Raw genomic sequence first — 13,863 nt, 5'->3', positions numbered from 1 at the left:
GTGCAAAGTGATTATTTTTAGGGTTGTAGTTGCTCAAAGTGATTATTTTTAGGGTTATAGCTGTGCAAAGTGATTATTTTTAGGGTTCTAGCTGCACAAAGTGATTATTTTTAGGGTTGTAGCTGCGCAAAGTGATTATTTTTAGGGTTATAGCTTCACAACGTGATTCGTGTTAGGATTATAGCATCAGGAAGGAATTCCACAGTCGGGTTCACATCTCTTTTGATGTCGTCCGAGTAGAGCTCCAGGAGTGTGGAATAAAATAACCAAAAGGCTGCAGCAGAGTCTCCGCCTGGCCTAGTCTTCCTGTTGGCACATCAAATTCCACCAAATCCAACACCACAACTCCGCCACATAGACACACAAACACCTGACACACCACACACACACCTGACACACACACACCCCTGACACCCATGCGCGCGCACACTCACTCCAAAGCTGTGCTTTCCACAGCACAAAAGCAGCTCCGTTTCCAAAACTGCACACTACACTCGGACAGTGGAAATCCATCAGGCTCATTGACAGGGCTCTCCTTCCTTCCACTCAGCCCAGAGCGCTTACAGCGGCCACGCCGTTTCTCAGCCCGTTTTTACACATGGCATCGCACAAAATGCGCAGCCCGCCGGCTCGAGTCGCACCGTGCTGTTTTATGGCCACTTTGCGACACGCTCGGTCTGTACCTGGGCCTGCTGGAGCTCGGGAAGAACGAGAAAGCCCGTTCTCGCTAAACGTGTGCTCGATCACTTTGGATCTTGTCTTCCAAGTCTTATTTTCGCCGAGAAACGCCGTGAGAAAACACAAGTGCGAGTGTGTGACGGAAGCGCGCTCACTCAGCGGCAGCGCGGTTGAGTCTCAAACGTTCTCATGAGCGCTTTTAAGCCCTGCCCCCGGCCTCCGTTTCCCACACAGCGTTTCACTCGCTTCCAGATGGCAGAAGTCGCTCCCGCCGCCGCGCCGGCCAAAGCGCCCAAGAAGAAAGCAGCTTCAAAGACCAAGAAATCAGGCCCGAGCGTCGGCGAGCTCATCATCAAAGCGGTTTCTGCGTCGCAGGAGAGGAGCGGCGTGTCCCTCTCCGCCTTGAAGAAAGCTTTACAGGCCACCGGATACGATGTGGAGAAGAACAACTCCCGCGTCAAAATCGCCGTCAGGAACCTTGTGAGGAAAAGCGTCCTGGTGCAGACCAAAGGGACCGGTGCGTCTGGCTCTTTCAAGCTGAACAAGACGCAGACCGAAGGCAAGAAGCCCGCCAAGAAAGCCGTGCCCAAAGCCAGAAAGGCGGCCGCCAAAAAGCTAACCGCCGCTAAGAAGGTAGCGGCCAAGAAACCCGCCGCCAAGAAGTCTTCTAAGAAGGCCGCCGCCAAGAAAGGTACCAAGAGCCCGAAGAAGGCGAAAAAACCGTCGACCCCCAAAAAGGCTGCCAAGAGCGCGAAGAAGACAAAGGCCCAATTCTAATTTCTACCCCTTCCCCTTGAAACTGAGCTACAAGGGTTAGGGCTTGAAATTCAACCCTTACGTATTGGGATAGCCCTTCAACGATCGCATACGTCATCGCGTACCTCCGTCAGCGTTTACGTTAGCAAAACGCGACCAAATGCGTCATTGGCTGCGACCAGCCGCTACAGTCAGAGGCAGAAATCTCTGCTGGCAGGGTGTGATTTGTTAACTAACACCACTGAATGGGATATCTTTGGCGCTTCGTGCACCACATGAGGTGTCAGAACACTCATGTAAACAATAAAAGCGAGAATAACAGAACAAAACGTACGCAGTCAAGCAACCGAAAACAATACTCACTCCCAAAGCTTTTTAGCAGCAGCTTGGATTTCAGAAATCGCTGCTCATTCTCAGCTCGAAAGCGAATCAAGCGGCGTGTTTCCTCTGGATAACAACTTAAAACACGTAAATAATGGAGAAAATACATTTATGACAATCTTTCGCCGCGGGAACCGCCATCTTTCTGAAATCCGCATGAAATCTCGCTGAAATCCGCATGGCATTGTGGGAAATCTCTCAAACCCTTTCGTTCGGAGTCAGCTCCAGGAAAATCTCCGTTTGGAGGGGTACAGAAGCCCTACCCCTTCCCCTACCCCTCCGTGTTAACTGGGATTGGGATACCCCTACCCCTTCACGTGAACGCGCAAAATGGAGGGGAAGGGCCAAGGGGTTGGTCCAAGGGGTGAAATGGGATTCGGCCCAAAACTGCGAAGCCCAAAGCCGTAAAGCCCAAAACGGCCAGAGCGAAAAAGGCGGCCCCCAAAAAGAAGTGGACATGATTGTGTGACTACTGTTTAATTTCCCTAAACGGCTCTTTTAAGAGCCACCCATGTTCTCGTTCAAAGAGCAGTATTCCATATTCACTCATGATATCAGATGCTGCTGATTGTTGTGGTGGAGTTGATTCCTGCTTTACAAAATGGTGACAGGAGGGCGCTGGGAGAACATGAACTGAGTCAGGGCTGATGGAACTAATAACCAGAGCCGGCCCATGGCATAGGCAATATAGGCAAATGCTAAGGGCGCTGCGTCCATCCAGGGGCGCAGAAATGGGGGGAGAAAAATTGACTTCCACTATTCTGAAAACGAGTCAGCATTATAATGTCTTAGCCTAATTTAATTGTCCAGCAAAGCATGTAGTCAGGGTGCGATTTGTCAAAAAAAGCGGGGTGGGGTGGGGTGTGGTGGTGATTGTTAATCATGAAACAATAAGCGCTCAACAGTGGTTCGCCCTGTCTATAGTGTGTCTTCGGGCGCGCAAGTGTGCATCCGCGGCTAGTCTCTGTTTTGGCCATGTAATCATAGCCGGCAATTGCTATAGGCGACCTAGGCAATTGCCTAGAGCGCAAAGTGTGCCCAGGGGCGCCAAGGGCGACCAAAACCCCACCAAAAAGGAGGGATGGAGTTATTGAATGGAGAGGTTACCAAGTGCATCAGTGGTGTACAGTGTTTTCAACCACTGTGCTGCCGAACTCTAGTACCGTGGAACACTAGTGTGCCGTGAGAGATCACCAAGTGTACCGTGGAAAATTATAGAATGACTGTATATTGTAAATATTGGCAACAGCGTTTTAGTTTCAGTCAACATTTTCTATTGGTGATGTGCCTTGAGATTTTTTCATTGAAAAAAGTGCGCCCTGGCTCAAAAAGGTTGAAAAACAAGTGTAGCCTACTCAGTAGTGGTCGGTGATTTCCTTATACCTACTAAAAATGCACAATGATAGGTTATAAGGGGGGCGGGGGGAGCGGTGTTCATCGGGGAATGAGAATGGCTATCCACTGCAAAAAGTAGCCCAGACTACAAGTGCTTAAATAAAGAAATCCAAACTCTCGGGTGTGCAAGAGCGCAAACAAAGGCTACAGGAAGAAACAAATAGAGCCAAGTATAGAGGTAAGTCTGATCTAATCTCTCATATCAACCATTATAGTGGCAAATTAATATTTTAGACGCCTGAATCAATGTCTGCCTAGCTAACTAGATGCAAACAGCAATAGACTTCAATAACAAAGTACCCATAATAGCACTTTTGTTTGAAAATACAGCCCATTGATGTCCTAACAGGGTGCTTAAGTTTGCACAATTTAGAATTGTAGAATTTTTTATTCATTTAATTTGTTAATTCTTCAGAGATGACTTAACTTTTAATAGCAAAAAAGAAACTAAAAATAATTTGTTTATTGCCCATGCACTACACTTTGAACAGGGTGCGGAAGAGTTTTTGCCCATTATATGGAGATATGTATTGAATTTGTGTGGTCATTTTACTTTGTGACATATGGCCCAATCCCAATTCTAATTTCTACCCCTCCCCCTTCCCCTCCCCCTTCCCCTTGGCCCTTCCCCTTGAAACTGAACTACAAGGGATAGGGCTTGAAATTCAACCCTTACGTATTGGGATAGCCCTTCAACGATCGCATACGTCATTGCGTACCTCCGTCAGCGTTTACGTTAGCAAAACGCGACCAAATGCATCATTGGCTGCGACCAGCCGCTACAGTCAGAGCCAGAGATCTCTGCTGGCAGGGTGTGATTTGTTAACTAACACCACTGAATGGGATATCTTTGGCGCTTCGTGCACCACATCCGACAGAATGAGGTGTCAGAACACTCATGTAAACAATAAAAGCGAGAATAACAGAACAAAACGTACACAGTCAAGCAACCGAAAACAATACTCACTCCCAAAGCTTTTTAGCAGCAGCTTGGATTTCAGAAATCGCTGCTCATTCTCAGCTCGAAAGCGAATCAAGCGGCGTGTTTCCTCTGGATAACAACTTAAAACACGTAAATAATGGAGAAAATACATTTATGACTATCTTTCGCCACGGGAACCGCCATCTTTCTGAAATCCACATGAAATCTCGCTGAAATCCGCATGGCATTGTGGGAAATCACTCAAACCCCTTCGTTCAGAGTCAGCTCCAGGAAAATCTCCGTTTGGAAGGGTACAGAAGCCCTACCCCTTCCCCTACCCCTCCGCGTTAACTGGGATTGGGATACCCCTACCCCTTCACGTGAACGCGCAAAATGGAGGGGAAGGGCCAAGGGGTTGGTCCAAGGGGTGAAATGGGATTCGGCCTTTATGTTAATAATGATAACAATAATAACAATAATGAAAAAGATAAAAATGACTTCTTGTTTATTGTCCATGCACCGTACATTGTTTAATAGTAACAGAATAGAGTGATTAGATTAAAGTGTTATTTAGATGTTATTAGAGGGGTATTTTTCTTGGGGGGGGGCGCCAAAACTCAATCTCGCCTAGGGCAGCCAAAGACCTAGAGCCGGCCCTGCTAATAACAATTTACATTTCCGATATATAAACTTTATATATATATATATATATATATATATATATATATATATATATATATATATATATATATATATAAACTTTATATATATATATATATATATATATATATATATATATATATATGCCTATATTCCCTTCTTTCCTTTTTCATATCTCTCTCTTACACACACACACACACACACACACACACACACAGCAAAATCCCCAGTGTTGAATTAACACCCAGAGTGTTGCTTTAACACCCTACTGTGTTTATATAGGTCCAATTGGACACAAATTAACTCTGAAAGTGTTAATTCAACACTGAGGAATTTGCTGTGCACACACACACTCGTGGGATGGTTGTCACGCAGACTGACGCTGGAATTTGACGGTATGTTTGTGATTGTTTTTTCAGCCACAACGATCTTAACCAATCAGAGAAGAGCCGTGTTGTCTTTATCACAGAGGGCACGAGCTGCAGCGCTTTTTATTTCAGAGTTGTTCCTACAACAGATTTGAGCAGCAGAATGAGTGGAAGAGGAAAGACCGGTGGTAAGGCTAAAGCTAAACCTAAAACTCGTTCATCCAGAGCCGGACTCCAGTTTCCCGTGGGCCGTGTCCACAGGCTCCTGCGGAAAGCAACTATGCCGAGCGTGTCGGCGCCGGCGCTCCAGTTTATCTGGCCGCCGTGCTGGAGTACCTGACTGCTGAGATCCTGGAGTTGGCCGGTAACGCCGCTCGTGACAACAAGAAGACTCGCATCATTCCCCGCCACTTACAGCTCGCTGTGCGCAACGACGAGGAGCTGAACAAACCGCTCGGCGGAGTGACCATCGCTCAGGGTGGTGTGCTGCCGAACATTCAGGCGGTGCTTTTGCCCAAAAAGACCGAGAAGACCGTCAAGACCAAATAAATTCGCCCGTTGGTGCGTTCGTCAGTCCCTAAAGGCTCTTTTAAAAGCCACCCATCTATGCTCAAAAAGTGCACTTTTTTTTAATCCTTTCCCAGGTTTTGGGGTATTTCATAGCTCTAGCCTAAAAGGAATTCATAAACAATATAATCAAGTGGTGTTAATAGTAATGATGCATTTTATTTAGAACGCATTTTAGTCGTAATAGTATAACACTAATAACAGTAGTGTGCTGGCGATAAAGGAAGGTTGATGGGTGAAAATAGATTATGACGGCGCTGTCCGTGCGGCGATTGAACCTACAAAATGCGCTAAGCTGCGCTGTTGGCTCTGCGGAGCTGCGCGAGCGGCAATAAATTAGGGACGGGTGTGGCTGTGTTTCAAACTGTATCGGCGGGAAAAGGCGGTCCAATAGCGAATAGGTGACGCAGCGCGTTCTCTCCAATGACAGCCGACCGCGTTCAAGACGCCCAATGAGCGCAGGGCGCTGTTAGAGTTGAAAAAGCCAGCGTCCGCCGGCGCCGTTTATTCTGTTTCTTATTTGTGAAGTGCAGAACTCGCCGCTATGGCAAGAACCAAGCAGACGGCTCGTAAATCCACTGGTGGCAAGGCGCCCAGGAAGCAGCTCGCCACGAAGGCTGCCCGCAAGAGCGCCCCCGCTACTGGCGGCGTGAAGAAGCCTCACCGTTACAGGCCCGGCACCATGGCTCTGAGGGAGATCCGCCGTTATCAGAAATCTACTGAGCTGCTCATCCGTAAGCTGCCCTTCCAGCGCCTGGTAAGAGAAATCGCTCAGGACTTTAAGACCGATTTGCGCTTCCAGAGCTCGGCTGTCATGGCACTGCAGGAGGCGAGCGAGGTATACTTGGTCGGCCTGTTCGAGGACACTAACCTGTGTGCCATCCACGCCAAGAGAGTGACCATCATGCCCAAGGACATTCAGCTGGCACGCCGTATTCGCGGAGAGCGCGCTTAAACGCGGACTCCGTCTAACGCACACAAAGGCTCTTTTAAGAGCCACCTCACTGTCTCACAGAAACGAGCCCGTCTCCATCCCCTGCACGGAACACCGTTCTGTTTGAGCTCACGGTTAGAGTGGAATCAGAGCAGTGAAACAGAACAGCTGTTAGGACACAGTGGCCAGAGTTCTAGAACTCCTCGCGGTTTGACTGACAGGTTTTTGTCCCCGTCCTTTTAGATATTGTGGTGTCTGAGCGCCGCTTCAGTAATCAGAAGAGGGAAGCAGAAAGTTTTCTCCGCTGCTTGGAAATGAGCAAAGGTAATGTTGTATTTAATAATTGGTCTATTTGTATCAAGGACAAATCCTTGTGCGTATTTCAATACATTTATCACTTCACACACGTTTTGTTTTTAACAATGGACATTGTCACAAGGCAGATTTCCATTTATCCGCAGATACAAATAAAACATTTTAAATAACTCAGTCAAGCGACTCAATAGAAGTCATTGCGCAGCACCCATATAATTTTTACTCAGTTATTTTCGCTTTGTAAGTAAAATAGCTCCTTTATTTACTCATTGACATAGTAACTTTTTTCGATGTATCTTCCGTAAATAAGTATTCATTCAACTCTGCATTTAATGTAAGACAAGGAAACAGTACCGAGAGACACGAATTTACTCTTCTATGAATAAGTGGGTGGCTCTTAAAAGAGCCGTTGTGTTGGTGCGGTTCAGTGTCGCAGCGTTTAACCGCCGAAGCCGTATAGAGTGCGTCCCTGGCGTTTCAGGGCGTACACCACATCCATAGCGGTGACGGTCTTTCTCTTGGCATGCTCCGTGTAAGTGACGGCGTCGCGGATCACGTTCTCCAGGAACACTTTCAGCACACCGCGGGTCTCTTCATAGATCAGGCCGGAAATGCGCTTCACACCGCCACGGCGAGCGAGACGGCGAATAGCCGGCTTGGTGATTCCCTGGATGTTGTCGCGAAGAACTTTCCGGTGCCGCTTAGCGCCGCCTTTCCCGAGCCCCTTGCCGCCCTTTCCTCTGCCAGACATCGCGCTGCTCTCTCCAAATCAAGCCGCTCAGTTCATGTCACTGCGTAGCACCCACAGCTTTTATACACTCTCTACAGGACCGAGTTGAGACCCGGAGTGGGCGGGCCTCAGGCCTAAGAACAACGGTCCCGCAGTAAAACACATTCAAAAAGAAACAAAACGCCACAGCTTTTCACTGGCGAGCGCATTCTTCATCCTTTCTGTGCACAGAAACATTATCATTCACATTATTTTTTACGCCGTTTTGATCGGCTGAGCGAACTGCAAACAACTGCCGACAGATCATAGTCTGCTCATGCGCAGTTACTCCCTGTCAACAAACAAACAAACAGCCATCACTGTAATGAGGTTAGTAAAAGCACTCTGTGTTTGTGCAACATTGGCGTTCCCTTTTGAGCCCGTCTGTGGCTTCAAGGCCCGGATTCTAAACTCCTCGGTCCACTACAGCTACAGGTCACAGAACGCAGAACATCACCTTATTACTCGGCCCGGCACTCAGCTCTGATCCACACCGATGTCTCTGTACACTGTTAAAAGAGCCGACGCTTCACCACACAAGTACCCTCGAAAAAATGCTGCCTTGTTTTTCTTCCTCCCCCAACCTAAACGCTGGGTCGAGGCTGTGGGGTCATATTCTTGGGTTATTTTAACTCATTCTGAGTTGCTTTCTATAACCCAGCTGCTGGCTTAGTGGTTGAGGACAGTCAGATATGATGCAATCTACCCAGCAGCTGCGTTCATTTAAATCGGTCGTTATAGTAGTTGAGTTACATAACAATTAAAAAAAACCCCACTATTCTTCCAACTGTCCTGTCCAGTATCTTTCAAAATGAACTGGAAAAGGGCTGATTTTGAAGGGCAATAAACAAAGTAGTTTCAGCGGATCAGCAGAGTGGCGATTCACAGACAGAAGGGAACTGACAGGGAAGGGAATGGACAGTCAATGGGACAAGGAGCCGCAAGCCATAACCAGCTGTTTCTAAGCTCCTTCCCCTGCTGATTTTCAGAGATGATTGTGAATGATCTGATTAATTAATGTAAACAAATAATGCTTTATTTGTGATGATCATGTTGTGTAGTGTTGTGTAGTTTTAACAGCTAGGCATTGTCCAGTGTACTCAGGCACGGTCACTTCTAATCTTGCGCAGCTGTTGGGCTGCTGTTGAGTCAAAACACCCCAGCCGCTGGGCCACACTACATTTAAAAGCACTGTTTTTTCCCCAATGAACAGTCTTTGTGCCCGGGAAGACGACGACTGGCAAGGAGGCAGTTTAAAGCCACACAGATTAAGGTTTGTAATATTATGATGTGCTTACACAAACTCTCCCTGCTGTAAAGGCAGCAAAATTACATGGAAAAATTTATTCACAGTTAGCCAGTTTGCATGGTGATACAGGTGGTGAATGTCAATCCTTATTCGTATTGACACAGATATCATCAAATGTTACGACATGTTGCTGCTGCTTTTCTTCATTGAGACAGACATGTTGATTTTGTTTTGACAGATGTGTGTTTTTCCTGCAGCCTTTGTATGCATATAAACGGACAGCTGTGTCAAAAACAAACTTGCAAAATAGGAGCTTCACGAGCTCACAGACGGTTTTGGAGGTAGGTGTGTAATTGCTGGAAGTTTCTGCAATGGAAAACTACAATACTTATATTAATTAACAATAGTATCCAATATAATACACAGTAAAATGTGTAGGCGGCACGGTGGTGTAGTGGTTAGCGCTGTCGCCTCACAGCAAGAAGGTCCTGGGTTCGAGCCCCGGGGCCGGCGAGGGCCTTTCTGTGCGGAGTTTGCATGTTCTCCCCGTGTCCGCGTGGGTTTCCTCCGGGTGCTCCGGTTTCCCCCACAGTCCAAAGACATGCAGGTTAGGTTAACTGGTGACTCTAAATTGACCGTAGGTGTGAATGTGAGTGTGAATGGTTGTCTGTGTCTATGTGTCAGCCCTGTGATGACCAGGCGACTTGTCCAGGGTGTACCCCGCCTTTCGCCCGTAGTCAGCTGGGATAGGCTCCAGCTTGCCTGCGACCCTGTAGAAGGATAAAGCGGCTAGAGATAATGAGATGAGATGAATGAGTAAAATGTGTACTGTGTGTCTGTGGATAAGGGCTGGGATGGCAGTGGGTTAGCTGTATAATTTGTGCCATTATAAGACCCACAATGTACAACTACTGTTTTCTGTGTTTCAGGTGAGGCAGTAGATGAGGAGAGTTTTCTTCTTTTAGATGAGGGCCCCATTGCGAGTCTCATTCCCAAAATTGGCCTCCGATCACAATTTCTAAAACACTACATAGTAATGACATTGTCACAAGGGACATTTATATCAAAATATTCAAATATTCTTATATAATAATAATAATAATAATAATAATAGGTAATTTAAATAAATAATTTTGGAGGAAGATTAAAAAATAATGACCACCTTGACTACCATCGTATGGTCAAGTTTAAGAAGTGCATGTCACTCAATGTTTATCCTCTGTGTGTGTGTGTGTGTGTGTGTGTGTGTTAGTTACGCACAAATCTGAATCAGAATCTAGTTTATTGCCAAGTTGGTTCTCACATACAAGGAATTTGCTTTGGTGGTTGGTGCTTGAACGGTTAAGATAAAATAATTTAAAAATAGACAAAATAGTTATATAAATGTCAATGAACATGCCACTAATTTATCTAAGTTACCAGCAGCAGGACAGAAAGGAATGCAATAACAAATATCAGACCTTACTTTATCAGCTCTCACAAATGCAACATTTAATACAGAATCTATAAAGTTCTAAATTCGCTGCATTTTCACCAACACTAACCTCATTCTTAAACTCCAAGTTTCATTTACAGGGAAATCTTATTCATTTCACCAGTTGGGCAAAATAAACCAACATGCAGAACATCAAACCCATCTGTCAAAATAAAGCCAGTGCTCTAATGAACACACTCAGCACTGTCTACTCCCAGGCCTTTTCTTCTCCATAAACACAATGCTCACAGTAAATGGGAGTTTAAGGCCCATCATCTTCCCAATCTGGGTTACAGTAAATGTATAGACATCTACACTCTGTTTTGACCAGATCGATGTGTTTATTTAGTTTTGTGATTATTTATTTTGATTATTTTTGATCTAACTACTTAATTTATTACATGTCTACAATATTCCTCAATTCACACTCCAGTGTTGATCAAACTGCCATGCAGTACAGTGGGTTGAATGCAGGCATTAATACACAATGGTGACAAACTCACACTCTTCACATCTCTCATGGATGAATGGGATGGGCGCAGCATGCATCCATATCCTACATTACAATTATTGGATTATTTCATTATTTCAACCGATTTATTGACTGAAAATGCAGCGAGTCAAGTTTCCAAATGTGACCACATGAGGGAAACCAACAGCCATCCAGTACAACATCAATTATTATTATTATTATTAATATTAATAAATACATTTTCTAACAGGGGCGGCATGGTGGTGTAGTGGTTAGCGCTGTCGCCTCACAGCAAGAAGGTCCTGGGTTCGAGCCCTGGGGCCGACGAGGGCCTTTCTGTGTGGAGTTTGCATGTTCTCCCCGTGTCCGCGTGGGTTTCCTCCGGGTGCTCCGGTTTCCCCCACAGTCCAAAGACATGCAGGTTAGGTTAACTGGTGACTCTAAATTGACCGTAGGTGTGATTGTGAGTGTGAATGGTTGTCTGTGTCTATGTGTCAGCCCTGTGATGACCTGGCGACTTGTCCAGGGTGTACCCCGCCTTTCGCCCGTAGTCAGCTGGGATAGGCTCCAGCTTGCCTGCGACCCTGTAGAAGGATAAAGCGGCTAGAGATAATGAGATGAGATGAGATTTTCTAACAGGCAACGAGCCTCGCACAAGGCCCCCCCCCACAGCTATTTCCTACAGATTTATTGCTGAAACGCTGTGATTTTAATCAACAAAGGGAACGTGCACTTCCTAAACTTGGCCACACGATGGCAATCAAGAGCCACGCAGAACACAGCGTTGTCTAACACACCCATTATTATTTACATTATTCATCAATCTTTAGCGGGGGCGGCACGGTGGTGTAGTGGTTAGCGCTGTCGCCTCACAGCAAGAAGGTCCTGGGTTCGAGCCCCGGGGCCGGCGAGGGCCTTTCTGTGCGGAGTTTGCATGTTCTCCCCGTGTCCGCGTGGGTTTCCTCCGGGTGCTCCGGTTTCCCCCACAGTCCAAAGACATGCAGGTTAGGTTAACTGGTGACTCTAAATTGACCGTAGGTGTGAATGTGAGTGTGAATGGTTGTCTGTGTCTATGTGTCAGCCCTGTGATGACCTGGCGACTTGTCCAGGGTGTACCCCGCCTTTCGCCCGTAGTCAGCTGGGATAGGCTCCAGCTTGCCTGCGACCCTGTAGAAGGATAAAGCGGCTAGAGATAATGAATGAATGAATGAATGAATGGATCAATCTTTAGCATTTCTCCAAGTATTTCCCTACTTAGTTAATTTATTATTATTATTATTATTATTATTATTATAATATGTGTTTCTACATTTCTCAGTATATAGATGTTAAACTGGACTTGTCCTCAGGAGCGAGCTACAACTAGTAGCCAAAGGTCCAAAGGAATTTAATTGTTTCTTCATAAGCATCATTTTCATTTTTCCAAAACTTTCTGCAATATTCTCGCTGTTCCTAACAAGGCAGTCTTTTGGAGATGTTCTATTTTAATACTCATGCCGATCTTTTTAATCCATTGTCCTAACTTATTTGGTTCATTCTATAATTAGGGGTACATGTCATGTCCACAGGTTGTATTTATAAATTTTACAAAATATTCACTTCAAAAAATTATCAATTTTACATTGGTACACATTCTTTTTTAATTTAATACAAAACGTCAGCAAGTCCCATAGTTTATTTTGCAGAAATTGTGTACACTACATTGGAATTTTTTTTTTTGTGCTGTCTGATTTGTTAAAGGTCAAGGTTTGCTCTCCAAATTAACAGTAGGATGCATGTTTTTGTATATTATTTTCATCATTTTTTGTTGAAAATAACTATTAAAACATGATAAAGGTGTTTTTTAAATCTATTTGACTCACAACTATATATTCAATTATTCACTTTGCATGTGTCCGAGAAATCTCTGTCAACTGTGTTAGCCACTGGCAAAACCCCTTTAACTTAGCAATGGTTTGCTCCAAAGTCACCTGTCCAACAGCATGTGATGTCACTTCCTTTAGTGGAGGAAATTTTAACTTCAGTGTGGTCCGTCTTTTCTCCTCCTCCTCAATATTTCATCAATATTATTGTCTGCACATAGAGTGGGTTAATTGCTCGTCAACTGTGTTATCAACATGTTCATGTGCACTTGATTTAGATATTATATTTACAACACTGTAGAGAAAGATTGTTTAAACAGATGTTGATCAAGTTCATGAGGTGACATGTTAGCACCTAGCGGCTAGCACAAGGGCCTAAAATGAAAGAAATGTCATGTTACCTAGTCTGGCTAACGCGACTTCAAAGCTCTGCAAGCATTTGGTCTGGCAAAGATATTAAGCCCAACCATTTCCCAAAGTGCGTGGTTGACCCGCCTCCCTGAAATGCCTCAGTTTGCTACTGGTCGAAGCCAGAAAAGGCTGTGACGAAGCTTAAACCAATCACATCACTCTTTCCTCTGACGTATGTGACGCGACGGGGCTAACTGGTAGATTAAACTCTTACCGAAGCCGGTCGGGAGCAAGGCGAAAATGTCCTTCCTTTCAATAAATACCTCCAGGGCTGCTCTTTGCTCCGTTTTCAATGAGTACTTGCTCCATGTTCGTAATGTTTCTAGTGAATGAAGCACTTCCGGCATAGATTCTGTAAACAATCTATGGCTTCCGGTCGCAGTTCTACTACGTCACTGCCTTGAACACGCCTCTACCCAGGGCCGTTGGAGATGCTCAAAGTTGATTGGCTCCCAATTTTTTGGGAGCTTGGAAGAGCTGTAGATAGCTTGCCTGGCCAGACTAAGCTCGCAACAGGCCCTCGTGTTGCCTCACACTTAGGATGGGCGGGCCCAGGCTAGTGTTACCCATCAAGTGTTGGTGGAGTGGAAGAACATGTCTGCTTTGGCACAATCAGCTCATCAAAAGAAAAGGGCCCCGCAGCCATATAG

At 45.5% G+C, this 13,863-nt stretch overlaps 3 protein-coding genes and 1 pseudogene across 3 annotated transcripts; 3 read left to right on the top strand and 1 right to left on the bottom strand.

Moving 5' to 3' along the window:
• Positions 1-930: 930 nt before the first annotated feature.
• LOC132868093 (histone H1-like) lies at positions 931-2,276 on the top strand. Its single transcript, XM_060901049.1, has 2 exons — positions 931-1,445; positions 2,189-2,276. The coding sequence occupies exons 1-2, from the start codon at positions 931-933 to the stop codon at positions 2,274-2,276; spliced, it is 603 nt and encodes a 200-aa protein (XP_060757032.1).
• Positions 2,277-5,305: 3,029 nt separating this feature from the next.
• Positions 5,306-5,709, top strand: LOC132866988 (histone H2A-like; annotated as a pseudogene).
• Positions 5,710-6,256: 547 nt separating this feature from the next.
• LOC132866987 (histone H3-like) lies at positions 6,257-6,814 on the top strand. The gene has a single exon (XM_060899641.1). The coding sequence runs from the start codon at positions 6,272-6,274 to the stop codon at positions 6,680-6,682; it is 411 nt and encodes a 136-aa protein (XP_060755624.1). The 5' UTR covers positions 6,257-6,271; the 3' UTR covers positions 6,683-6,814.
• A 516-nt stretch (positions 6,815-7,330) lies between these two features.
• On the bottom strand, positions 7,331-7,744 carry LOC132867777 (histone H4). Its single transcript, XM_060900781.1, has one exon. The coding sequence runs from the start codon at positions 7,725-7,727 to the stop codon at positions 7,416-7,418; it is 312 nt and encodes a 103-aa protein (XP_060756764.1). The 5' UTR covers positions 7,728-7,744; the 3' UTR covers positions 7,331-7,415.
• Positions 7,745-13,863: the final 6,119 nt, after the last annotated feature.

This window comes from Neoarius graeffei, chromosome 19, assembly GCF_027579695.1.
Source record: "Neoarius graeffei isolate fNeoGra1 chromosome 19, fNeoGra1.pri, whole genome shotgun sequence".
In the NCBI taxonomy this organism is placed as follows: Eukaryota; Metazoa; Chordata; class Actinopteri; order Siluriformes; family Ariidae; genus Neoarius; species Neoarius graeffei.
The sequence above is the reverse complement of the archived record's forward strand: the minus strand, read 5'-3'. Positions and strand labels throughout refer to the sequence as shown.